This window comes from Psammomys obesus, unplaced genomic scaffold, assembly GCF_907164565.1.
Source record: "Psammomys obesus unplaced genomic scaffold, mPsaObe1.curated_primary_1811, whole genome shotgun sequence".
In the NCBI taxonomy this organism is placed as follows: Eukaryota; Metazoa; Chordata; class Mammalia; order Rodentia; family Muridae; genus Psammomys; species Psammomys obesus.
Window position 1 is genome coordinate 9,039,791 of NW_026596158.1, and position 26,770 is coordinate 9,066,560.

General features: G+C 37.9%; 1 protein-coding gene across 1 annotated transcript; it reads left to right on the forward strand.

The window, feature by feature from the left end:
• The first annotated feature begins 257 nt into the window (after window positions 1–257).
• On the forward strand, window positions 258–25,432 carry LOC129667217 (vomeronasal type-2 receptor 116-like). Its single transcript, XM_055594712.1, has 6 exons — window positions 258–469; window positions 20,819–21,113; window positions 21,458–22,264; window positions 23,823–24,038; window positions 24,911–25,034; window positions 25,374–25,432. Exons 1-6 carry the CDS (start codon window positions 258–260, stop codon window positions 25,430–25,432), a joined length of 1,713 nt encoding a protein of 570 aa, XP_055450687.1.
• Window positions 25,433–26,770: the final 1,338 nt, after the last annotated feature.

Genomic DNA, 26,770 nt, shown 5'->3' on the forward strand with positions numbered 1-26,770 from the left:
AAAGAAGATCTGCAAACATATTTTCTAGCTTGTTTTTGACCTAAGTACATGGGCTCAGATGGAAAAGTCAATGGAAGAAATAGCTTCTGAATCCCCAGTGGCAGGGGATAAGAAAACAGCAAAGATTAGGACTGATTACTGTGAGAGTCTCACTCAACAACAACGTTCAAAACGCACATGCTAACAAACACATGAACTAAGCATATATCTATTGCATTCTGTGTGATCTGCATCAAGCGGACACATGTGTTAATAGGATGTTCTCCGTGGTGTTTATTCTCTGGCTCTTTCAGATTCCCAGTCTTGTCTGTGCCTTTAACAACAATCAATGCTATTACCTAATAAGAGAAGATTTTCACCGTGAAGGAGATGTGGTGCTTGGTGCATTTTTCCCTGTTCATACTTATTACACCATCCAAGAAATTCCACATTCCCATCTAATTGGGTATTATGAGGACTATTACCTACAGTAAGTGCAATTATTCATTTTTAGAATTCACAATTCTTATGACTTAGGGGATATAGCTATTAAATTCTTACATATTCCTTATGGTTTTTACTGGACAATTTATCTTTTACAGTTTCTAAATCTTGTCAATTTTGTTTTCATTTTGGCCTCTATTCCTCTCTGAAAGGGAAATAAAATGGAAAATGTGATTTTCTTCATTTTAGTTTCCTCATTTGATTGCTAAGTGTAACCTCTCACATGCTTGTAATGCCAAAAGATTTGAATAGTTTTCAGTGTTAAGATTTCATAGGAATGATGCTTTCATTTAAACCTGACCTTGTCGATCAGGGAACGCAGTGATTCCTTGGTGCTCATTATTATGCTTATGTGAAGACACTCTCTTGTTTTACCTGACACTGAACCAGACTTAAGAATGTCACAGTTAAAAGTTGTGTATACTGCTGTGTTCTACAAAAATGTCCTTTATGCCATGCTTTTATATAAGTGTGTGCTTGCTAATTTCCTTCTTAATTCTCAGACAGATTTCCAGTCTTTTCCTGTTTTTTGCATCTCTTTGAAGTATTTCATCTCAATTTTATGGATGTGTTCATCAAAACACACTGACTATGAGAGTATCAACAGGGGGCTATTTTTTTAGCTTTTGTGAAGTATCATGCCTGTAAGGACACAAGGTCTCAACAGGTTTCAGCATTACAACTTCAGAGGAAGGATGCTTTAATTTAAGCCTGACACTGATACTCATGGATTTCCTGAAGTCCTGAAGTCTTTTGATATTTATTTGTGTTTCCCAAGTGTAGTGACTGTGAGGGATTCAACTTTGAACTATTTCTTAGCTTGTATAAAATATACATATAGAGAGTGTATTAAAGGTCTTACCGAATTAGAGAGAAATATTCTTGTATATTTCTTTTTTTAAGCTATATTTTTTAACTTTTATTAGTTACACTTTCTTCACTTTGTATCTCCCCATAAACTCCACCCTCCTCCCCTCCTAATCCCACCTTTCCTCACCCTTCTTCACGCATGCCCCTCCCCAAGTCCACTGATAGGGGAGGTCACCTATCAGTGGCCTATCTCCTTCCTTCTGAACTTAGTCTATCAGATCTCATCAGGAATGGATGCATTGTCATCTTCTGTGGCCTGGTAAGGCTGCTCCCCCCTCAGGTGGAGGTGATCAAAGAGCAGGCCAATCAGATTATGTCAGAGACAGTCCCTGTTTCCAATACTCTGGAACCCACTTGGACACTGAACTGCCATGGGCTACATCTGTGCAGGGGTGCTAGGTTATCTCCATGCATGGTTCGTGGATGGAGTATGAGTCTCTGGAAAGACCCCTGTGTTCAAATTTTCTGGAGTGCCTGTCCACTCCAGATCTTACTATTTCCCTCTTAGATAAGATTGCATGCACTCTGCCCAGCAATTGTCCATAAATCTCGGGATCTGCTTTGATAGTCTGCAGGGAAGAGCCTTTCAGAGACCCTCTTGTGGCAGGCTCCTAAATTTTTTCCTGTTTTCTTCTTCTGATGTCCATCCTCTTTCCTTTCAGGATGGGGATTGAGCATTTTAGTCAGGGCCCTCCCTATTGATTAGTTTCTTTAGATGTACAGATTTTAGTAGGTTTATCCTATACTATATGTCTATATGAATGAGTATATGCCGTGTGTCTTTCTGCTTGTGGGACAGCTCACTCAGGATGATCCTTTCCAGGTCCAACCATTTACCTCCAAATTTCATGATTTCCTTGTTTTTCATTGCTGAGTAATATTCCATTGTATAGATGTACCACAATTTCTGTATTCATTCTTCAGTTGAGGGGCATCTGGGTTGTTTCCAGCCTATGGCTATTACAAATAAAGCTGATACAATGGTTGAGCAAATGTCCTTAATGTGTACTTGAGTCTCTTTTGGATATATGCCTAGGAGTGGTATGGCTGGATCTTGAGGAACTGCTATTTCTATTTGTCTTGGAAAGCACCAGATTGATATCCAGAGTGGTTGTACAAGTTTATATTTCCACGAGAAGTGGAGAAATGTTCACATTTCTCCACAACCTCTCCAGCATGTGTTTTCACTTGAGTTTTTGATCTTGTCCATTCTGATGGGTGTGAAGTGAAATCTCAGGGTAGTTTTAATTTGCATTTCCCAGATGGCTAATGAGGTTGAGCATTTCTTTAAGTGTTTCTCTGTCAATCTATATTCCTCTATTGAGAACTCTGTTTAACTCTGTTCCCCATTTTTTAATTGGATTACTTGGTTTGCTGCTTTTCAGCTTCTTTAGTTCTTTATATATACTGGATATTAGCCCTCTGTCAGATAAAGGGTTGGTGAAGATTCTTTCCCAATCTATAGACATTTGTTTTGTTTTGATGACTATGTCCTTTGCTTTACAAAAGCTTTTCAGTTTAATGAGGTCCCATTTATTGATTGTTGCTATTAGAGCCTGTGCTGTTGGTGTTCTGTTCAGGAAGTTGTCTCCTGTATCAATGAGTTCTAGGATCTTCCCCACTTTTTCTTCTAACCGATTTAATGTGTCTGACTTTATGTTGAGGTCTTTGATCCACTTGGACTTTAGTTTAGTGTAGGGTGATGAATATGAATCTATTTCATTTTACTACATGTAGATATCCAGTTAGACCAGCACCATTTGTTGATGCTATCTTTTTTCCATTGTATTGTTTTGGCATCTTTGTCTAAGATCAGGTGTCCATAAGTGTGTGGGTTTATTTCTGGGTTTTCTGTTCAGTTCCATTGACCCAACATTCTTTTCCTATGCCAGTACCATGCAGTTTTTATTACTGTTACTCTATAGTACAGCTTAAGATCAGAGATGGAGATACCTCCAGAAGATCTTTTATTGTAGAGGATTGTTTCAGCAATTCTGGGTTTCTTGTTATTCTATATAAGGTTGAGAATTTTTTTTCCAGGTCTGTAAAGAATTGTGTTGGCAATTTGATGGGAATTGCATTGAATCTGTAGATTGCTTTTGATAAGATGGCCATTTTTACCATGTTAATCCTGCCAAGCCATGAGTATGGGAGATCTTTCCATCTTCTGATAACTTCTTCTAATTCTTTTTTCAGAGACTTGAAATGTTTTTCATACAAGTCTTTGACTTGATTGGTTAGGGTTACACCAAGACACTTTATGTTCTTTGTGGCTATTGTGAAGGGTATTTTTTTCCCTAATTTCCTTTTCAGCCCTTTTGTCTTTTGAATACAGTAGGGCTACTGATTTTTTGAATTAATTTTGTATCTGGCCACTTTGCTGAAGGTGTTTATCAGCTCTATGAGTTCCCTGGTAAAGTTTTTGGGGTCACTCAGGTATACTATCATATCATCTGCAAATAGTGATTTGACTTCTTCCTTTCCAATTTGTATCCCCTTGATCTCCTTCACCTGTCTTATTACTCTAGCAAGGACTTCAAGAACTCTGCTGAAGAGATAGGGAGAGAGTGGGTAGCCTTGCCTTGTCTCTGGTTTCAGTGGGATTGATTTAAGTTTCTCTTCGTTTAGTTTGATGTTGGCTATAGGCTTGCTGCATATTGCCTTTACTATGTTTAGATATGTGTCTTGTATCCCTGATCTCTCCAATACTTTAAACATGAATGGATGTTGGATTTTGTCAAATGCTTTTTCAGCATCTAGGGAGATTATCATGTGGTCTTTTTCTTTCAGTTTGTTAATATGGTGGATCACATTGATGGATTTCCATATATTGAACCACCCCTGCATACCTGGGATGAAGCCTAATTGGTCATAGTGGATCATATATTTAATGTGTTCTTGTATTCGGTTTGCAAGTATTTTGTTGAGTATTTTTGCATCAATGTTCATAAGGCAGATTGGCCTGAAATTCTCTTTCTTTGTTGGGTCTTTGTGAGGTGTATGTACGAAGGTGACTCTGGCTTCATAGAATGAGTTTGGTAGTGTTTCCTCTATTTCTATTTTGTGGAATATTTTGAAAAGAACTAGAGTTAGTTCTTCTTTGAAGTTCTGGTAGAATTCAGTGCTGAAACCATCTGGACCTGGGCTGTTTTTGGATGGGAGTCTTTCGATGACTGCTTCTCTTTCCTTGAGGGATATAGGACTATTTAATTGATTTACCTGGTCTTGATTCAGCTTTCGTAAGTGGAACCTATCAAGAAAATTGTTCATTTCATTTAGATTTTCAAATTTTGTGGCATATAGACTTTTGAAGTAAGTCCTAATGATTGTTTGGATTTCCTCAGTGTCTGCAGTTATGTCCCTCTTTTCATTTCTGATTTTGTTGATTTGGATGGTGTCTCTCTGCCTTTTAGTTAATTTGGCTAAGGGTTTGTCTATATTGTTGATTTTCTCAAAAACCAGCTCTTGGTTTTGTTGATTCTTTGAATTGTTTTATTTATTTCTAATTGATTGATTTCAGTCCTGAGTGTGTTTATTTCCAGCCATCTACTCCATTTTGGTGTGTCTGCTTCTTATTTTTCTAGGGTTTTTAGGTGAGCCATTAACTTACTTTAATGAGCTGTCTCGAGTTTCTTCTTGAAGGCACTTATTGCTATGAACTTTCCTCTTAGCACTGCTTTCATTGTGTCCCACAAATTTGGGTATGTTGTGTCTTCATTTTCATTGAATTCTAGAAGACTTTAATTTCTTTCTTTATTTCTTCCCTGACCCAGCTGTCATTTAGTAGCAAGTTGTTCAGTTTCCATGTGTGTGTAGGCTTTTTGCTATTTCTGTTGTTGTTGTTGTTGAGGTCCAGTTTTATTCCACGGTGATCATATAGGATACAAGGGATTATTTCAATCTTCTTGTATTTTTTGAGGCTCGCTTTGTGACCAACCATATGGTCTATTTTTGAGAAGGTTCCATGAGGTGCTGAGAAGAAGGTAAATTCTTTTGTGTTTGGGTGTTAGGTCCATTTGATTCATGACCTCTGTTAGAGACATTGTTTCTTTGTTTAATTTCTGTTTTGCTGACCTGTCCTTTGTTGAGAGTCGGGTGTTGAAGTCTCCCACTATTAGTGTGTGGGGATCTATGTGTGGTTTAGATTTTATCAATGTTTCTTTTATAAATGTGGTTGCCCTTGTATTTGAGGCATAGACGTTCAGGATTGTGATGTCTTCCTGGTGGATTTTTTCCTTTGATGAGTATGAAATGTCCTTCCCCATCTCTTTTTTTAATTTTGGTTGAAAGTCTATTTTATCAGATATTAGAATGGCTACTCCTGCTTGCTTCTTGGGTTCATTCTTGGAAAGCCCTCTTACAGCCCTTTACCCCCAGGTAACATCTATCTTTGTGACTTAGGTGTGTTTCTTGTAAGCAACAGATTGCTGGGTTTTGTTTACGTATCCATTCTGTTAATCGGTGTCTTTTTATTGGAGAATTAAGTCCACTGATGTTGAGAAAGATTAATGACCAGTGGCTGTTAGATCCTTGGATTTTGATGTTGGCTGTGGTCATATGGTTGTGTGCTTTGTTGCTTTTTGTTTCACTGTAGTGAGGTTATTTATTTCCTGTGTTTTCTTGAAAGTAGCTAATTTTCTTAGGTGGTATTTTCCCTTCTAGTGTCTTCTGTAACGCTGGATTTGTGTGTAGGTATTGTTAAAATTTGTTTTTGTTGTTGAAAATCTTGTTTTCTGTGTCTATGAGAACTGAGAGTTTTGCTGGATATAGTAGCCTGGGCTGACATTTGTGTTCTCTTAGGGTCTGCATGATATCTGTCGAAGGCCTTCTGTCTTTCATAGTCTCTGTTGAGAAGTAAGGTGTGATTCTGATGGGTTTGTATTATATGTTACTTGGCCTTTTTCCCTTGCAGCTTTTAGTATTTTTTCTTTGTTTTGTATATTTACTGTTTTGATTATTATGTGGTGGGAGGATTTTCTTTCCTGGTCTAATTTATTGGGTGTTCTGTAGGCCTCTTGTATTCTTATAGGCCTCTCCTTTAAATTGGGAAAATTTTCTTCAATGATTTTGTTGAAAATATTTTCTGGGCGTTGGTGCAGGGTATCTTCTTTTTCCTCTGTTCCTATTATTCTTAAATTTTTTCTTTTCATGTTGTCTTGAATTTCATGAATGGTCTGTGTCAGGAATTTTTTAGATTTAACATTTTCTTTGACAGATACATCGATTTCTTCCATTGTATCTTCCACACCTGAGATCCTTTCTTCCATCTCTTGAAGTCTATTGGTTATGCTTACCTCTGTAGCTCCTGTTTTCTTCCCTAAGTTCTTCCTCTCCACATTCATTCCTCCATTTGTGTTTTCTTCAATTTTTCCAATTCTATCTTCAGATCTTGAGCCATTTCGTTGATTTCCTTCACCTGTCTGACTGTATTTTCCTGTTTTTTCTTCAATTCCTTCAGCTGTTTGTTTGAATATTCCTCTTTTTGTTTTATTTCTTTCAGCGATTTAAGCATTTCCTCTCTAAATGCCACAAACGGTTTGACTGCAACTTCCTGTATTTCTTTATGGATGGCCATAATCTGTTTTTCTTGATCTTCCTCTGTTTCTTTATGGATGGTCATAATTTGTTTGAGTTTATCTGCCTCTAGGTCTTTACACATTTTATTTGCTTCCTCTTATCCTCTTCATGAGCATAGATGTTAGGTCATCTTCTTGAATTTTAATTATGCTTGGATGTCCAGGGCTACTTGTTCCTGGATCACTGGGTTCTGGAGATGCCATATTGCTCTGTCTTTTGTTGGTTGATCTTTTTCACTGGCCTCTACCCATTGGGCTATCTTAGGTGTTGGGTATTAGTTTCTGGTGCTTCCTGGAATTCTGTGGTGAGGAGAATCCCCTTGGAAGGAAGATGATTTTTCCTGAAGGAAGCCTCCTCAGCTTTTTGGGTATGGTCACTATATGGCCGGTGTTTTCAGGAGCTGCCACAGCTTGCCTCAGGCATACAGACCTGAGTGGTAACTGTGGTCCTTGTTAGTGGAGAGGGCTCTCCTCTCACCCGGAGAAGTCCTAGAGACAGCTGCCCTGCTTCTTGGTTTCTTGCTGTAAATTTAGTGAGCTGCTGCTGTAACCTGGGTGTCTCGTGGTTTGGTCAGTTTTGTTGGGGATAACTGGTTGCCACTGGAACAGTATCTGGGGGTTGATTTCGGGGATCCCAGGCTTCTGTAGGTCTGAAGTTGGTGCTCTGTGCCCCAGTACCCAAGCAGTAATCTGTGGCAGGTGAGTACCGCTCTCCTGGTAGCAGTAGGCTAGCTGGTGCACAGTAGGTCCCTGGGTTGGGCTGGTCTGCAGGACTTTTTCCAGGGATATACTGGGTGGCCTAAGTCCACCCCATTTGCTTCCTGCCATATGGAGGATTTCTTCCAACAGGGACTCCACATCTCTGGTGCCCTGAGGCGCACAGTTCTGTCTGTGATGATTAGTTGGCTCACAGCAGGTTTCTGGGTTGGTGGCTCATGTGCCTGCTGGTCTTGGGACCTTTTCCAGGGATATACTGGAAGACCTAATTGGGTACCCATTTCTTTCTTTCCCTGTGGGTTTTTCTTGTGACTGGGACTCCCAGTCTCTGGTGTTTTTGTGCCCTCCATTCAGCCTGGGAAAGTGATCAGGACACATAGGCATGTGGCACTGGTCTGGCAACCTAGTGCCTTTGTGACCTGGGATCTTTTCCGAGTTCTGGCTGAGTGTCCTGAAAGTAGACTGGACTGATTCCCGCACCGTGGAGGTTTCCTCTCACCTGGGAAACACCATAGATGTTGTTTTAGGGCCCAGAGTTCAGTCTCTTGGACGCTATATGGAAAATGTTATCCTGCTCCTCAGACGCAGAATTCTCCTGGCACCGCAATCTTGCCCCCATAATTCTTGTATATTTCTTAATAAAGTAAATAAGATATGTTAATCCCATTCAGAACTTCCTTTACTATGCAGACCTTATATCTGTATAGATCCACAAAAACAAGGACCTGAAATACAGCAATAGTACTTGTAAATCTTTGTGAACACATGAGAATCTGAGATCAGAGTCAACAAGTAGAAAATGAACAAAGGAAATGTACGTGTAAAAGTGAATCATGCTCAGTTTGTCAATACTATATGTTTGTTAAGAACTTGGTATGGTATTAAGTCATTAAACCATAGACATTGGAGGAGAAAAACTCTTTATATATTAAAGGCCATTAAATGTTTTGATACCTTGACAGAATTTTTTTTTTTTTGAAAATTAAAACAGGAAAGATAGCTGTCTAAAATTTTTATTTAGATGAGATATTTCATGGTAGCTCTAATTTCTTTGGAAATCCTATTATGTCTCAAATAAAATCACAAAATTTCTCATATGCCTAACAGATGTGGATGTTGGGTAAGTCCTCTTTGATTTCATCATTATTAAAGCTCCGTATTTCCTCTGCCCTTTACTTTCCTCAAATCAGGTACCAATGTGCATTGTTTTGTGTTTCTCTGTATTTTGTGTAGCATCAAGCCCATTACTGTGAATACTATACTTTCAGTTACACAGTCATTTAATATCTGGATTGTTCACCATAAATAAGAGGAGTGATCTCTCAAAATATTTAACTTGTCATTAAGTCAGAAAAAAACAAACTAAATTCATTTAGTCTATAATAATAGGATAGGTGCCAAGTTTGTACTTGTTGCATAGAGTGTTGAAGAAATGCACGTGTGCTTCCTGATTAGTATAGAATCTTTCTAATAAAAAAAGGCTTGTTCCATTTTCAGATTCAAGGTACAATTTTTTTTCAAATTTATTATAGCAGTCAGTATTTCTCTCTGTGTGTGTATGTGTACTTATGCTTTTGATGAAACTCATACTTGCTAGTGAAAACTCAACTGTAGGAACAAATTTTCTCATCCCACAGTGTGTGTGCTTAGATTAAACTCAGTCCTGCATACCCAAAAGCAGGATCCTGCACTGGCTAAGCCACTTTACTAGCCAGTATGTTAAATCCTTTTATTGATCTAGCTCATATCTTTCCAAATCAAACAAAGAATTTCCTCTGGGTATTTATGAGGGTGAACTCTTTTCCTTTACACGAATTAAAATATGGTTTTAAACTTATATGCAAAAGTGTAGTTCATCAATATACATTCAATTATTCTGTTAATAAAATTGATGAATCACAAAATGTATTTCTTAATAATTTGCATTTTATTAAATGCTAAAAAGTCTGTTGACTTTATATTTTACTATAGTCATGTATAATTATGAACAATTTTCCATATTAAAATACAAAAATAACTCCTGTCAGATTATTCTAAAATATTTTATGTTGTGATGTTTTTTAAACATATTTGATTTTTAATATTCATTATTGAAATTACATGAAATTACACTTTGACTAAGATTTATCAATATTTTGTTAATGGCAATTATGAAAACTTTACTATAATTGCAAAAACAGCAGAAATATTTAAATATAAGCATATAAACTAAAACAAATGTGGACTATGTTTGTTACAGGAAGGACTAGAAAAACTTTAAAATATTCCTTTGCCAACTTTCTAGACTGTTTCTCATTTAGATAATGTCATTCTGGATTCTCTTTACCATGTCGTATTTTATGTACATTAGCAGTGAATATGAGTCCACTCCTAACTATATTCTGATCTTGACTTGGTCTTATAATTGATCTCCCTCTTTCCTTGAATTTCCGCCATGTGTTTTTTCAGTGCACAGAGCTAGACTGGGTTTTGAGTGTTGTATAAATTCCATTATGGCATTCTTTTTAATTTCATTTACTTGAAAATCCTTTCATTGTCGTCTCCCTTTTTGTAGCCACTAGCCTTCATTCCTTTCCAGTTTGTGCCTTTCATTGGCACTCAGGTCTTGTTTGTTAGCTCTGTTTTCCTCAGTGTGTTTTGTATGGAATACGTAATCTGAAGAGTTATATTCTAGCAAAGCCATAAATACAAGCACAAGCAGCTCAGTAGCAACACACCAACATTTCTGGTATAGTGTGCTTGGCAAGACCTCACTGGGGTAAGTACTTCTGGCTCTTGTTTGTCCACACTGCAGGGATTCTTTCACCATTCATCTCAGACTGTCATGTATAGAGAAAGATCTGTGTATCCAACTATAGCATTCACATTCAGCAATAACTCAGACCTTTGTGGACTGATTTTCTGTGAATCAGTTCTAGGCTCAGAATCCATACAAAGTTGAATAATATGTTTTATTTTTATCTATTTTAATTGAATAAATAAATGGTGATACTTTCTTCTATTTTTTGGCAAAAATTAGATACTGCAGAAAATGTGTAAAAGGCATTTCTCAGATTAAAGACAGTTTCAAATGATTTGTCTATATATTCTGGTGTTATTATCATTCTTCTTACAATATTATCAAGTTTTGTTCATTAAAATTATTTTTTTCCTGAGCATTCACAGTCTTATACTCTAATTTTAAATTAACTTTAACAATTTCCTAACATTACACACAAGAACCCCATGGGAAGACCAACAGAACCAACAAATGTGGCCCCAGGAGGTGGGCTGCAGTGACTGATGCACCAACCAAGGACCATGCATGGAGAGGACCTAGACCCCTTGATCATATTAGCCTATAGGCAGGTCAGTCTCCATGTGTGTTCCCTAGTAAGAGGAGAAGGAGCTGATTATGACATAAACTTTGTTGCCCACTATTTGATCAATTCTCCCCTGGTTGGGGGTCCTTGCTAGGCCACAGAGCAAGAAGATACAGGCAATCCTAATGAGACCTTATAGACTAGGGTCAGATGGTAGGCGATAGGGTCTCCCCCTTTCTGAAGAATAGGCGAAGCAAGTAGGGAGGAAGACAGAAGGAGAGTAGGTCCTGCAGGAGATGAGGAATGGGGCTACAATCAGGATGTAAATTGAATAGATTATAAAAAAAATAATTTAAGTTAAAAAATACGTAGGTATGTCACCGACCTGCATTGAAATTTGGATACCACCTGAGTGAAGGCTGGGGGAAAGAGAGCAGGGCGCACACAGACGGACACCAACTCTAGGCTCTGATCAAGGTGTCGTTTACTGAATGTAAGGTTAAAATTTAAATAGCAGAAAAGTACAAGCAGTTTTTCTGTTTTCTTTTTTTTTAGTTTCAAATACTGATTTATTGTTTTATATAGTTTTTTATTTTTATTAATTACAGTTTATTCACTTTGTATCCCCCCTGTACCTCCTTTCCTCCTCTCCTCCCAATCCTACCCTCCCTCTTCCTCACCCGTATCCCTCTCCCTGTCCATTGAAGAGAGAGGTCCTCCTCCCCTTCCCTCTCATTCTAGTCTATAAGGCCTCATCAGAAGTGGTTGCATTGTCTTCTTCTGTAGCCTGGTAAGGCTGCTCCCCCCTCAGAGGGAGGTGATCAAAAAGCAATCCAATCAGTTCATGTTAGAGACATGTAACTGTCACACTGCAACACTGGATTTGTGTGTAGGTATTGTGTTTTTTAATTTTTTTCATTAGTTACATTTTATTAACTCTGTATCCCAGCTGTATCCCACTCCCTCATTCCCCCCCAATCCCACTCTCGATCCCTCATCTCCTCCCTGCCCCTTTCCAAGTCCACTGATTAAACTGGCTTAGTGCTTCCCTTTGCATCTGACCCTGTCTTATCAGGTATCCCCAGGACTGGCTGCAAAGTCCTCCTCTGTGGCCTAGCAGAACTGCTCCTCCCTTGGGGGGTGGAGAGATCAAAAAGCCTGTCATTGAACTCCTGTTAGAAATCGTTCCTGTTCCCCTTACTAGGGAAAACCAATTGGTTACTGAGCTACCACGGGCTATATCCGAGCAGAGGTTCTAGGTTATATCCATACATGGTCCTTGGTGGAGTATTAGTCTCAGAAAAGACCACTGTGCCTAGATATATTTGGTCCTTGTGGAGCTCCTATCCTCTCCACCTCATACTAACTCCCCCTTCTTTCATATGATTTCCTGCACTCTGCTGAAGGTTTGTTTATGAGGCTCATTATCTGCTTTTATACAATGCTGGGTAGAGTCTTTCAGAGTCCCTCCATGGTAGGCTCCTGTTTTCTGTTTCCTTTTTCTTCCAATATCCATCCCATTTGCCTTCCTCAGTGAGAATTGATCACCTTATCCAGGGTCCTCCTTCTAGCTCACATGTACAGCTTTTTGTAGGTTTATCCTATATTATACTGTGTGTGTCTTTCTCTTTCTGGGATACCTCACTCAGAATGATCTTTTCTAGATCCCACCATTTGCCTGCAAATTTCATGATTTCCTCCTTTTTGATTGCTGAGTAGTATTCCATTGTGTAAAAATACCACAATTTCTGTATCCATTCTTCCGTTGATGGACATCTGGGTTGTTTCCAGGTTCTGGCTATTACGAATAAAGCTGCTACAAACATGGTTGAGCAAATGTCCTTGTTGTGTACTTGAGCAAATTTCGGGTATATGCCTAGGAGTGGCATAGCTGGGTCTTGAGGAAGCACTATTCCTGTCTGAGAAAGCGCCACATTGATTTCCAAAATGGTTGTACTAGTTTACATTCCCACCAGCAATGGAGGAGGATTCCCCTTTCTCCACAACCTCTCCAGCATGTGTTGTCATTTGAGTTTTTTATTTTAGCTATTTTGATGGGTGTAAGGTGAAATCTTAGGTTGTTTTGATTTGTATCTCACTGATGGCTAAGGATGTTGAGCATCTCTTTTAGTTTCTCTGGTGTTTCTCTGCAATTCTATATTCCTGTACAGAGAATTCTCTGTGTACCTTCATACCCCATTTTTTAATTGGATGGCTCGATTTATTGCTTTTCAGTTTCTTTAGTTCTTTATATATTCTGGATGTCAGCCCTCTGTCAGATAAAGGGTTGGTGAAGATCCTTTCCCAGTCTGTAGGATGTCGTTTTTTTCTGATGACACTGGCTTTTAGAAGCTTTTTAGTTTCATGAGGTCCCATTTATTGATTGTTGCTCTTAGAGCCTGTGCTGTTGGTGTTCTGTTCAGGAAGTTGTCTCCCGTGCCAATGAGCTCTAGTCTCTTCCCCAGTATTTTTTCTAATAGATTGAGTGTCTCTCTCCTTGAGAGGTGTGTAGATATTGTTGAAATTTGTTTTTGTTGTTGAAAATCTTGTTTTCTCCATCTATGAGGACTGAGAGTTTTGCTGGGTATAGTAGCCTGGGCTGACATCTCTGTTCTCTTAGGGTTTGCATGATATCCGTCCAGGCCCTTCTGGCTTTCATAGTCTCTGTTGAGAAGTCAGGTGTGATTCTGATGGGTTTGACAATTTATGTTAGTTGGCCTTTTCCCCTGCAGCTTTTAGTATGCTTTCTTTGTTCTGTATATTTACTGTTTTGATTATTATGTGGTGGGAGGATTTTCTTTTCTGGTCTAATTTATTGGGTGTTCTGTAGGCCTCTTGTATTCTTATAGGTCTCTCCTTTAAGTTGGGAAAACTTTCAATGATTTTGTTGAAAATATTTTCTGGGCTTTGGAGAAGGGAGTCTTCTTTTTCCTCTTTCCTATTATTCTTAGGTTTTTTTTTTTTATTTTGTCTTGGATTTCTTGAATGATTTGTTTCCGGAATTTTTCAGATTTAACATTTTCTTTGATTGATACATTGATTTCTTCCACTGTATCTTTCACACCTGAGATTCTTTCTTCCATATCTTGTAGTCTGTTGGTTATGCTTACCTCTGTAGTTCTTGTTTTCTTTCCTAGGTTCTCCCTCTCCATGATTTTCTCCATTTGTGTTTTCTTTAATTTTTCCAATTCTATCTTTGGATCTTGAACCGTTTTGTTGATTTCCTTCACCTGTCTGACTGTATTTTCCTGTTTCCCTTTCAATTCCTTCAGCTGTTTGTTTGAACATTCCTCTGTTTCTTTTATGTCTTTCAGTGATTTAATCATTTCCTCTCTGAAAGCCACAAAGTGTTTGGTTGCATGTTCCTGTATTTCTTTATGGATGGCCATAATTTGTTTTACTATATCTTCCTTTAATTCTTTACGTATTTTATTTGCTTCCTCCATTAACCTCTTCATAAACATAGATGTAAGGTCATCTTCTCGAATTTCACTTATGTTAGGGTGTCCAGGGCCACTTGCCTCTGGATAACTGGGTTCTGAGGATGCCATATTGCTTTGCCTTTTGTTGGTTGTAGTTTTATGCTGGCCTCTACCCATCTGGCTGTCTCAGGTGTTGTCTGTTAATTTCTCATGCCTGCTGGGTCTTGGGCTGGGGAGAATATCCTTGGCAGGGTTCTGAAGGAGATCTCCTCAGCTTTTTGAGTAAGGTCAACTGAATGGTGGTGCTTCTCAGGAATTGTCACAGTTCACCTCAGGCATATGGACCTGTGTGGTAACTGTAGTGTTCAGGAAGGCTCTGTGGTGTTCAGGAAGCCATCCTCGAGATGGCTTCCCTGCTACTGGGTTTCTTGTTCTGAATTTAATGAGCTGCAGCTGCTGCTCTCAAGGTGTATTTGTTGGGTGTAGCCCTCTTGTAGAATCAAGGAGTCCTGCAGTTTTGTCAGTTTAGCTAGGGATAACTGGTTGTACCTTGGATCAGTATCTGGGGGCTGCTCTAATAGCTCTCAGGCTTTTGTAGGTCTGAGGTTTTAGCTGGGTGCCCCAGTGCCCTAGTGGTAATCAATGGCAGGTGAGCATGGCACTCATGCCTGCAGTAGAAGGCTAGAGCCTAGAGCCTGCATGAACCAGGGAAGTCTTCTGGAGCTGGGTGTCCTGAGTGTTGGACCTGATGATCCCCCTGCTGTGGGGTTTCCTCCCAACAGGGACACCCAGACTGTGCTTTGTGGACCACAGTCTTGTCTGTGATGGAGTGTAGAACATGAAGGCATGCACGTGGATCTGTCTTATTGGCGATTGGGCACCTGGGCATTTGCTGAAAATGTAACTTTTCCAGAGAACGTTTTGGGAGTGGGGGGTTTCAGCTGAGTGCTCTGAGTTCAGACCTGCTGTTCCCCTCACTGTGGATTTCCACCTGACAGAGAAAATCAGTCTCTGGTGCCCTGTAGATTCCCTCCTACAAACAGCTTTTCATGGCAGCTGCTTTACTTGACAAAAGCATAGGAGGACTCACTCAAAGTTACACAGAGTATGATGTCTGGTTCCCATGGTTGCATTGAGTTTATTATCTAGTTCTCAGGGCCATAGCTCCCTGATGTAGGGCTGCCAGGATCACTCTCTGAGACACTGAGCTTTAGATTAGAGCCAGGGCCAGGAGGCAAAATTCCTCTGCTCTGAAACAGCAATAAACACTCCAATTAGACCATCAATTCCAAATAGGCTTCCACATAGGTTCTTTACATATATTAATTAAACTGAATTTTTATCAAATGTCAAATAATCAGAATATAGTATTTTGTTTGTCTGTTCACAATGTGGCTCACTGGGTGTGTCTACCATTCTTATTATTAACTTCCTTTGTCCTTTCAATGGGTCTTTCTTTGAATGCTGTCCTAAACCTGAGAGCCTTTTTGTGATGCTGTGAGATGCTCTATGTTATTTAAGTCTAACCTTACTGTGACTGCTAGTCCATCATATATCTGAGATCATAGCCTGCCTTACCAAGCACCATGGCTTAATTATCTTCATGTCCATTTTTCTCTGGGTAGTTGTTCATATTGAAAGCTGTCTTTCTCTTGGAATATAAGCTCTACTAAAATTATGTTCAGTCTTTAAAAAACTTTTCAGTCTGTATTTTGGTACTTGTGTGTGTGTATATATATATATATATATATATATATACACATTTTTTTTCTGAGCTGAACGTTTGGTAGGGGATAACCAATTGGTGTGCTCTTCCCTGTGGAAGAATGTTATGTCTTCGGCAAATTATTTTAAAGAATTTCTTAGTTAGCTACACTTTTTTTGTGTGTAGATTTGAGTCTTCCTAGGCAATTACAGAAAGAAGAGTTGAATAAATTTAAAAAGACATTTATGGAGGGATAAAAAGTGAATAAAGTGTAATTAATAAAAAGAAAAAAGAAAAATGTGCAAAAAAGAAGACAAAGGGGGTGTATAAGATCTGGCATAGCAAAAAGAGGAGGGGTGCTCTTATGTTATATTATATCATATTGTATTATATTATAATCTCAAAATTATATTATAATCTCAGAAAGGAAAATGATAAAACTAGTTTTCATTTTCAAAAGTATTTATTTTATACTATTAGTTTTCAAAAAGAGATTTACCAAATCTATGAGCTTAAATCATAAGACCACTTATGATTGCTTTGTGATTGGCAATTTCAAGCTTTTTTAATTTGCTTGGTGTAAGATAAAAATAGTGATTGTTATCTGTAGTATAATGACACATGTATGGAATTGTCAAAATTTTATATATATATATATGCACATATACATCTTCATTTTATATAGGCATACATTTAAATATACAATGTTTATACGTGAGAAAAAACTCACATTTGTCCTATTCCTCACAATTGAACATTTTTCTAATTTATTTTTTTCCAGTGAATAATATATTTTTTAAAAATGTTATTGGTCATCTTACCCCGTGTCTGCTTTCTTGTTTATCTTCTTTAGGTGTACAGATTTCATTATGTTTATCATATCTTGTACGTCTATATAAGCAAGTATATACCATGTTTGTCTTTCTCCTTCTGAGATACTTCACTCAGAATGATCTTTTCTAGATCCCACCATTTGCCTGCAAATTTCATGGTTTCCTCCTTTTTGATTGCCGAGTAGTATTCCATTGTGTAAAAATACCACAATTTCTGTATCCATTCCTCTGTTGATGGACATCTGGGTTGTTTCCAGGTTCTAGCTATTACAAATAAAGGTGCTACGAACATGGTTGAGCAAATGTCCTTGTTGTGTACTTGAGCAAATTTTGGGTATATATCTAGCAATGGTCTAGCTGGGTCTTGAGGAAGCATTATTCCTAATTGTCTGAGAAAGACAAATGGGATGTCCATTGGATGTATGACAGGAGTCTACCGAAGAAGGCATCTGAAACACTCTACCAAGCAGCATTTCAAAACAGATACTAAGACTCATAACCAAACCTTCAGCAGAAGGGGAGTTAGTGTGACATGGAAAGGATAGGAGCCCCACAAGGACCAAATATATCTGGGCAAAAGGTTTTTTTCTGAAACTGTTTCTCCAACCAAGGACTATGTATGGATATAACCAAGAACCTTAGCTCAGATGACGCTCATGGTAGCTCAATAACCAATTGGTTTCCCATAGTAAGGGGAACAGGGATTATCTCTGACAGGAACTCAATGGCAGGCTCTTTGACTTCCCCCCCCCCCAAGGGAGGAGCAGTCCTGCTAGGCCACAGAGGAGGACTTTGCAGCCAGTCCTGAAGATACCTGATAAAACAGGGCCAGAAGAAAGGGGAGGAGTTCCTCCCCAATCAGTGGACTTGGAAAGGGGCAGGGAGGAGCTGAGGGAGGAATGGTGAGATTGGGAGGGAATAAGGGAGCAGGATACAGCTGGGATACAGAGTTAATAAAATGTAACTAATAATAATAAACAAAAAATGTTATTAGTCTACTTTCTTTTAAAGAATAATGTTTACAATTTTTAATAATTTCTGTTATCAAATAACTTTATTCATCTATCAAATACAAAATAAATTTATTTTCAAAACAAATACATGCATTCAAAAATGACATAATAGTAAATCTCAAACATACATACAAATAGGTAACAGGACCAATGAGTATATAACCCAGCTGCCATGTTTTTGATCTTGTTTTCTCTTTATATTTCAGTACCCCATTTGCTACTTTTCATATTATTTTCATTACTAAGACTATTATTTATTCATTTACTTGAGTGTGTTTGTTTGTGACTGTATGACCCTTTTATGGTAATGACTAAAAAGGCCAGCAGAGGTGTTGAATCCTCTGGAGATATAGTCTTGGATAGGTGCAGCCTGTTTAATATAATGTCTGAGTTTAATATGATGTCTGAGTTCTCTGGAAAGAAACACTCTTAAATGTTGAACCCATTCTCCAGCTACACCTCATATTGTTTTCATACAAAATTTAACCACAATATACTTACATTTATAAACAATTTGTTATATTGATTACATTGACAAATCTCCCATCTAGATCTATATTCAACTTTTCTGTCTTCATCTATATCCCTGCCAAATTTTAAATTTAATTCTTTTTCTGCAGTCAAGTCAACTGTGTCTTGTTCAAGTATTATGAGGGTGGAACCATACTAAAATATGATTGGCTTAACAGGGGTCAGATGACTGAAGAAAACTGACTCTTCCTCTCCCACAGTTATCAAGTTCCAACACTGTGGTGTTTTGAATAGAAATAACTGGCACAGACTCATGTGTTTGAATGATTGGCCCATAATGAGTGGCACTATTAAGCAGTGTAGCCTTGTTGGAGTAGGTGTGGCCTTGCTATAGAAAGTGTGTCCCTGTTGTTGGGTTTACAGGTATAAGAAGGTCAGGTCTGTCCAGTGTATCTCAGTCTTCTCCCGTGTGTCATTCAGGATTTAGAATTAGCAGCTCCTTCTCCAAGACCATGTGTGTCTGACCCCTGCCAAGCTTAGCCCCAATGATAAACATCAACTAAACCTCTGAAACTAAGATAGCCACAATGAAATGTTTTTCCTTATGAGAGTAACCATGGTCATTGTGTATCTTCACAGCAAGAAAACCCTAGGACAAATACCCTCTTTGCTCCTGGTTTGCATTTGTGCCTACTTCTACTGTCCAGGCTGGTATTTTGTCTCACTTGAGAATGAACAGGTTTTTACTTGTTACCGTACAATGAGATCATAAGCATTACTTCCCTGTTGTGTCTAGGAATCATTCATAGCAGTTACTCATAGCCTTCCTTCTTAAAACCTTTCCACTGCTCATCAGCTAAGATGTTTAAGCCTTGTGAAAGAAGAACAATTTATACAATAGTAGCTTAATGAATCACATCAAGCTTAAGCATGATGTGAAATGAAATCATGCTTTTATCTAAGTGTGGATTTGGGACCTTTCAGAATAAAAGATATTTTGTCACATGAGTTATTATTATACAGGTGAAGAGGTGGTTAAAATAGGAGAATACTGCAAGTGCAAATGTGAATATTTCAGTGAAAATCTCCCAAAAAATATATGAGTGCATGCCTGTACTTTAATGATCACATGAAGGGCAGGAAACAGAAACAGAAGAGTCTCTAGAAGTTTTCTGTGCAGAGAAATATGCAATATGGTATTCTATTTTTTATCTGTTTTATCTTTTTATTAGTTATGTTTGTTCACTTTGTATCCCAGCTGTAGCCATCCCATCCCTACCCAATCCCATCCTCCATCCCTCTTCTTCTCCTATGCCCCTCCCCCAGTCCAATGAATTGGGTGGTCCTCCTCCCCTTCCAGCTGATCATACTCTTTCAGGTGTCATCAGGACTGTTTTCTTTGTCTTCTTTGGACTGATAAGGCTGTTCCCCCCTCAGGGGGAGGTGATCAAAGAGCCAGCTACATGTCAGAGACAGTCCAAGTTCCCCTTACTAGGGAACCCACTTGGAGACATATGCAATGTGTTATTCTAAAAACAAGATTTGAGGAGCCAGATATCTTCGGGGGAGCCTTGTTGAGTGGACATACCAGAGAGAGATAGGTAGGAATTTTTGTGCAAGCAGGTAAGCAGGCAAGCAAGCAAACAAATAAGCAGTTGATCAAACACATAATTAATGAAACACATAAATAAATAATAGAAAATATTTGTGAAAATGTGAATAGCTAGGACTAAATCTGGAAGTTGTCCTGTCTTGTATTCATACTTATTGATCTCCACAAATCTGTACACATAGGGAGACACAGATGCATACAAGTGACATACACAAACATCACAATTATACAGAAGGATAAACATATAACAGGTGTCATACTATATTCTTTTAATCATATAAATACAGATGCAGATACAGGATTTTCTCTGTAAGTTGAATGCCAGTATATTATATGCTCAATTCCAGGATGCCTCAAAAAATCCCCACAAAAGCTAGTGTCAGAGAAATGGCAACATTGGCCATGTATAGAATAAGTTAACCTTGGAGTATTACTTAATTAAGACATTGTTACTAAAACTGATTTGAAAAATAATGAAATAGTGACTTTTAATGATTAAAGAGCATGAAAGGCCTATATCAGATACCAGCAGATCTGCTATCTAATTTTTGATATGTAGATAAAATTTTTATTGTACCTATCAATAAAAAAATAAAGCATGCTTTGAGGAATTACGAGTAATGACTGGTAATGATATAGGATCTTGCCTAATCTTAAAAGAGGTGCCCATTTTAGATCTATCCATTCATGGTGAAAAAAAATTAAAAAACACTTTTTGTAGAAACAAAGTTGAAATATAAAAGTTATTAGACTAAATATGCAGACGTGTGCTCTATGTGGTCCTCCTCTTGTTTATTTTGTGCAATTTTCACAGGTATAATTTTAAGAATTACCAGTTTGTTCTGGCTATGGTATTTGCCATTGAAGAGATCAATGGGAACCCCAATCTTTTACCCAACATATCTATTGGATTTGATTTCTACAATGTCCGATTCACTGAGAAGGACATTCTTATGAATGCCTGTATGTGGCTCACAGCACACAGTCGAAGATACATTTTACCTAATTACAACTGTAAAAAGAGAAATTTTACTGCTGCACTCACAGGCACATCATGGACAACATCTGCCTACATTGGGACATTGCTACAACTCTTTAAATTTCCTCAGGTGAGAAAATGTAAAGGATGAAACCTGGGAATCAGGCTTTTTTTAAATATATATTATAAGTGTCTGAAAAACTAAAAGGGGAATACTTGAATTATGCAACTATTAACGCCAGTACCCAGGCATGGTGATCATGCCATATTTCTCTTGCTTGAAAGAACGGAATGTGAATTGAATGAAATCAGGTAGGTCCTTGAAGCATACAGGCTTGGTAAGACTTTCTGCAAAATGGTGTAAGTGGAATTTGCCTTTGAAATGAGAATTTTCCCCCTGTTGTCATCTTTGGCCCTAGGACCATTATTGTGTTTGATATTAATATTCTTCCTCTTCTTTCCAATTTGGCTCAGCTTTCTTTTGGACCTTATGATCCTCTCTTGAGTGACCGAAGTCAGTATTCTTCCCTCTACCAGATGGCCCCCAAGGACACATCTCTTTCACTTGGCATTGTCTCTTTGCTGATTCATTTTAGTTGGTCCTGGGTTGGTCTCATCTTCCCAGATGACCACAAAGGGAATAAAATCCTATCAGATTTCAGAGATGAGATGGAAAGAAAAAGAATCTGCATAGCTTTTGTGAAGATGATCCCAACCACCTGGACTTTATATTTTAACAAGCGCTGGAAATTTATTGATGAGATCCAGGAATCATCTGCAAATGTGATAATTATTCATGGTGACATTGATTCTTTACAAGGTCTGATGAGAAGTATTGGGCAAAAGTTATTGACATGGAAAGTGTGGGTCATGAACTTTGAACAGGATGTTACTTCTCATGCTGATTATTTTATGTTAGACTCATTTCATGGGAGCCTCATTTTTACCCACCATTACAGGGAAAGTTTTGAGTTTACCAATTTTATTCAAACAGTTACTCCTTACAGATACCCAGAAGACATTTATCTTCCTAAAATGTGGTATTTGTTCTTTAAGTGCTCATTTTCTGAAATTGATTGTCAACTTTTGGACAACTGTCAAGCCAATGCTTCTCTGAATGTATTACCTAGACACATATTTGATGTGTCCATGAGTGAAGAGAGCTACAATATATACAAAGCCGTGTATGTTGTGGCTCACAGTCTCCATGAGATGTGGCTTAAACAAGTACAAATGCAACCATATGAAAACAGAAAAGAGATGGTGTTCTTCCCTTGGCAGGTAATATTCTTTCCATTGTATTTCAATATCATCACTGTGACATAAGAGATTTTGCAAAGACGCTATCTTATATATTGTAAAATTCAGTATGTTACCCAGAATTGCAGAAGTTTTTACATCAAGGCATTCTCAAGAATATGTTGCTGAGGAATTGGATGAAAGAGACCTGGAAGAACTATGTTTAATCAGCATCAAGTTTATGTCAACAATATCTAGCTGTCCAACCTTTTCATAACAATAGGTTCAATAAGAAATTTTTTTATTTCTTATTGAATAAAAAATAAAATAAGTATTTTTCATATGTATATCTCTCATAAAAGAAATAAAAGTGCACATTTAACTGAACCAGTGACAGTAGTTTTGTACCTAAAGCATGCCTTTTAATTACAGTTAAACACCAATACTGTCATTTTACACAATGGACCCCTGAAGATATTCTGAAAGCAAATACGTTTTGCTGGGTTTTAAAATGTATTATTATTATTTATTACACTTTATTTACTTTGTATCCTGGCTCTCATCTCCTTCTTATTCCACCTTTCTTTGCTCTTCCACCCTCCTTATTTCCTTATTTCCCTCCACTATTCAAGTAATAGAGGAGGCCCTTCTTCATAACTATCTGACCCTAGCCTATCAGGTCTCATCAGGACTGCCTGGATCCTCTTATTATGTGGTCTAGTTACACCACTGTGCCAGGCAGATGTCAAAGAGCCTGCAATGAGTCCATGTCAGAGACAGCCCTGCTCCCTTACTAGGGAATTCCATATGGAGACTGAGCTGCCCATGGGCTACATCTGAGCAGAGGTGCTAGGTCTTCTCTATGGATGGTCCTTGGTTGATGCATCAGTCTCTCTAGGAACCCCTGAACCCAGAGATTTTTTGGCTCTGTTCATCTCCTTGTGGAACTCCTGTCTCCTCCAGGTCTTTCCATCTCCTCCTTCTTTCATAACATTCCCTCTACTCTGCCCAAGGTTGGGCTATGAGTCTCAGCATCTGCTTTGATACCCTAATTGGTAGAGTCTGTCAGAAGCCCCCTGTGGAAGACTACTGTCTTGCTCACTTACTTCCTAAGTCTGTCCTGTTTGCACTTCTGAATGAGGATTAAGCCTCTTCCCTGAAGTTCTCCTTGTTTTTTAGCTTCTTTAGGACTATAGATTTTAGTGTTCATCCTATATTATATGGTTCATATCCACTTATAAGTGAGAATATACCATGGGTGTCTTTCTATTTCTGGGTAACCTCACTCAGGATGATCTTTTCTACAGCCATACCACCCTGAATGCACCCGATCTTATCTGACTGGCTTTTAAAGGAATTAATGCATGCATGAGTCAGCAGTCATGGATTCACTATGTGACCTTGGTTCAAAATTTTCTCTTGAAGGGAATGCTCTTTCACAATCCCACTAATCCAGGCTTTTATTTACTCCACATCATTTAAACCCTAATTAATGTTGAATTTCACATCAGAGATTGAAAATAATGAGAGATATTCCATAGCACAGGTTCTGTTCTACCTCTTGGACACAGTTTAATATAAATTCATGAATCTCTTTCAGCTTAACTCTTTCCTGAGAGACATTCATGTGAGAGACAACATGAGTTTATATTGGAGAGAGAAGTTAAATGAAGACTATAACATCTTTAATCTTTGGAATTTTCCAAAGGGTCTTGGACTAAAGAAGAAAGTAGGAACTTTTTCTGCAAATGCTCTTCAGGGCAAACAGTTATCATTATCTGAGCAGATGATACAATGGCCAGAAATATTTTCAGAGGTGGGTTATATATTTTGTCAAGGCTTCAATCTCAAGTTGATAATAAAGTTATGATTATTGATATAATGACACTTGTTGTCTGACCCAAGGCACATCACTCTCCAAATGCCAGCATAAATTATCACAAAAATATTTGCATAATGGTTTTTCCCCTTCCTTGATTCAGATCAATGGAAATATTTAGTGTTAAATGAATCCCAAAGTTCTCTCATATAAGGGTTTGTTTTTTTCAACTTGACACAAATTTGGGACACTTTTAAGCACGGTTTTACAGTCACCAAAATGTCTCATAGGTTGATCTGATTGAGAAAATCTCTCATTTGGTATTAACATTATGAAACAATATAAAATTACTTTTTATTGCTTTTATTAAACACCATGACCAAAGGTGACATTGAGAAGAAAATATATTTTGGTTATGATTCCAGAATTATGAGAGTCCACTATGGATAGCACCATGACAGCAAGGGGTAGCCAAGAAAACAGGCATGGAAGCAGAGATAGAGTTTATCTGTTCACACACATTTACAGTAAGCAAAATGTTGGAAGTAATGCTGCTCAACACAGTAGTCAGTAAATACAAAGGCTGTATCAGTCTGGAGAGAACCTATGCCTTTCTATATCTTTTTTCCCCAATGATCTATTTTTCTAAAATTTGTTTCACTCATTAAGCTTCGAAATTTTCCAACTCTGTGATAATACTCAGACTAATCTTTAAACAGGTTTGCCTTCTGAAGGATATCACATTCCTAAATGTTTTTCTATATTTCTAACAACAATACTTGAACATTCATTGCATAATATTAAAAAACCCTTTACTGTGATTTTCCTAAAACTGTAAATATTAGACAATGTTCCCTTATTCTTCTTAGATTCCTAAGTCTGTGTGCAGTGAGAGTTGTGGGCCTGGATTCAGGAAAGCAACTCTGGAGGGCAAGGCTGTTTGCTGCTACAACTGCATTCCTTGCGCAGAGAATGAGATTTCTAATGAGACAGGTAAAGGAAGGTAAAGGAAAAATGAAAAGCTTTCATTTTTCTACCCATTTTTCTACCAAGGATTCCTTAATATCATGACAAATGAAAATTATCTGAATAGAAGTCAGAGATAAATGTTTTCCTCCTTTTGTTTAGGAACTTAGATATCATATTTCATTACCATATTCTTGAAATAGCTCACCATAGCAATTAAAAATCATACTTGATTTATATATGTGAACCACTACCACTATTCATTGTAGAAAATATTTTCCCAGTGTGTTTTATTTCCCATTTAACACATATTTGCTTAGTATCAAAGAATGATGTTTTTCAAACTGCATTTCAATCTCTTTTAAGAATTATACGAGATTCAGATCTATTGCACCTTCACTGTAATTATTCCCAGCTCACGTTAAAGATGTTTTTTCATTTTCATTAGTTCTTTAAATAATTTTTAGAATGTATTTTGATTATATTCACACCTACCACTTTTCCTATATCCATTCTTTCTTCCTTAATGACCCAAATTTGTGTAATTAACCTATCTAAACTGTGATGCTCATCTGCTCTTGGGCTTGTGGATGTCACTTAAGGGTTATCAAACAAACACCCTGAAAAAGAAAACTATCCTCCCAATAGCTCTCAGTTGCCAAAAACTCTGAGGGTGTCTCTATATTCTAACCTTGACACTTTATGCTGGAATTTAGTCTGGCTTAAGCCTGCAGACATCTATTGAATTGTCTCAAGTGCTGTGAATTCATAGATTGAACTGCTCTATGTGTACAGAAAACCGTGTTTTATCATAGTACTGTTCAGACTGCAGGTCTTGTTAGCTTTCTCCCGTCTCTTAGAGGAGAATTTTATAGAACATTTTATTTTGTTAGCCGACTCTTTAGTAAAGATTATGAGGTGTAACATTTTGCAGGAAGGTGCATGTCCCTAGGGGCAAGCTTTTAGGTTTTCTTGTTTACATTAATTTTTTTTTCTGGAAAATTTTGGTGTTATTTTTTAATTTTTTATTTAACTTTTATAATTACACTTTATTCATTTTGTATCCCCCCATAAGCCCCTCCGTCCTCCCCTCCCAGTCCCACCCTCCCCCCTTTCTGCATGCATGCCCCTCCCCAAGTCCACTGATAGGGGAGGTCCTCCTCTCCTTCTTTCTGATCTTAGTCTATCAGTTCTCATCAGAAGTGGCTGCATTGTCAGGGTTCTAGGTTATCTCCACGGATAGTCCTTGGTTGGAGTATGAGTCTCTGGGAAGTTCCCTGTGTTCAAATTTTCTTGTTCTGTTGCTCTCCTTGTGGAGTTCCTGTCCTCTCCAGCTCTTACTATTTCCCACTTCTTACATTAATTTTTTATTTTTTAATATTAGTTATAGTTTATTAACTTTGTGTCCCAGCTGCATCTGGTTCCCTCATTCCCTCCAAGCTCCACCCTCCTTTCTCATTTCCTCCATGCCCCTTTTCAAGTACACTGATAGGAGAGGTCCCCCTTCCCTTTCATCTGTCCCTAGTTTACCAGGTATCTTTAGGACTGGCAGCAATGATCTCCACTGTGGCCTAATAGGGCTGCTCCTGCTTCTGGAGTTGGGGATCGGGGAATCAAAGAGCCAACCATTGAGTTCATGTCAGAAATAGTCCCTGTTCCCCTTACTAGGATACCCACTTAAATAATGAGCTACCATGGGCTACATCTAAGTAGAAGTTCTAGGTTATATCCATACATGGTCCTTGGTTGGAGATACAGTCTCA

Coding starts and splice junctions, on each gene's coding strand:
- LOC129667217 (XM_055594712.1), top strand. CDS start 258: ATGTTCTCCGTGGTGTTTATTCTCTGGCTCTTTCAGATTCCCAGTCTT. Junction 24,039..24,910: donor GGCCAGAAATATTTTCAGAG/GTGGGTTATATA, acceptor TATTCTTCTTAG/ATTCCTAAGTCTGTGTGCAG. Junction 25,035..25,373: donor TGAGATTTCTAATGAGACAG/GTAAAGGAAGGT, acceptor ATCTCTTTTAAG/AATTATACGAGATTCAGATC.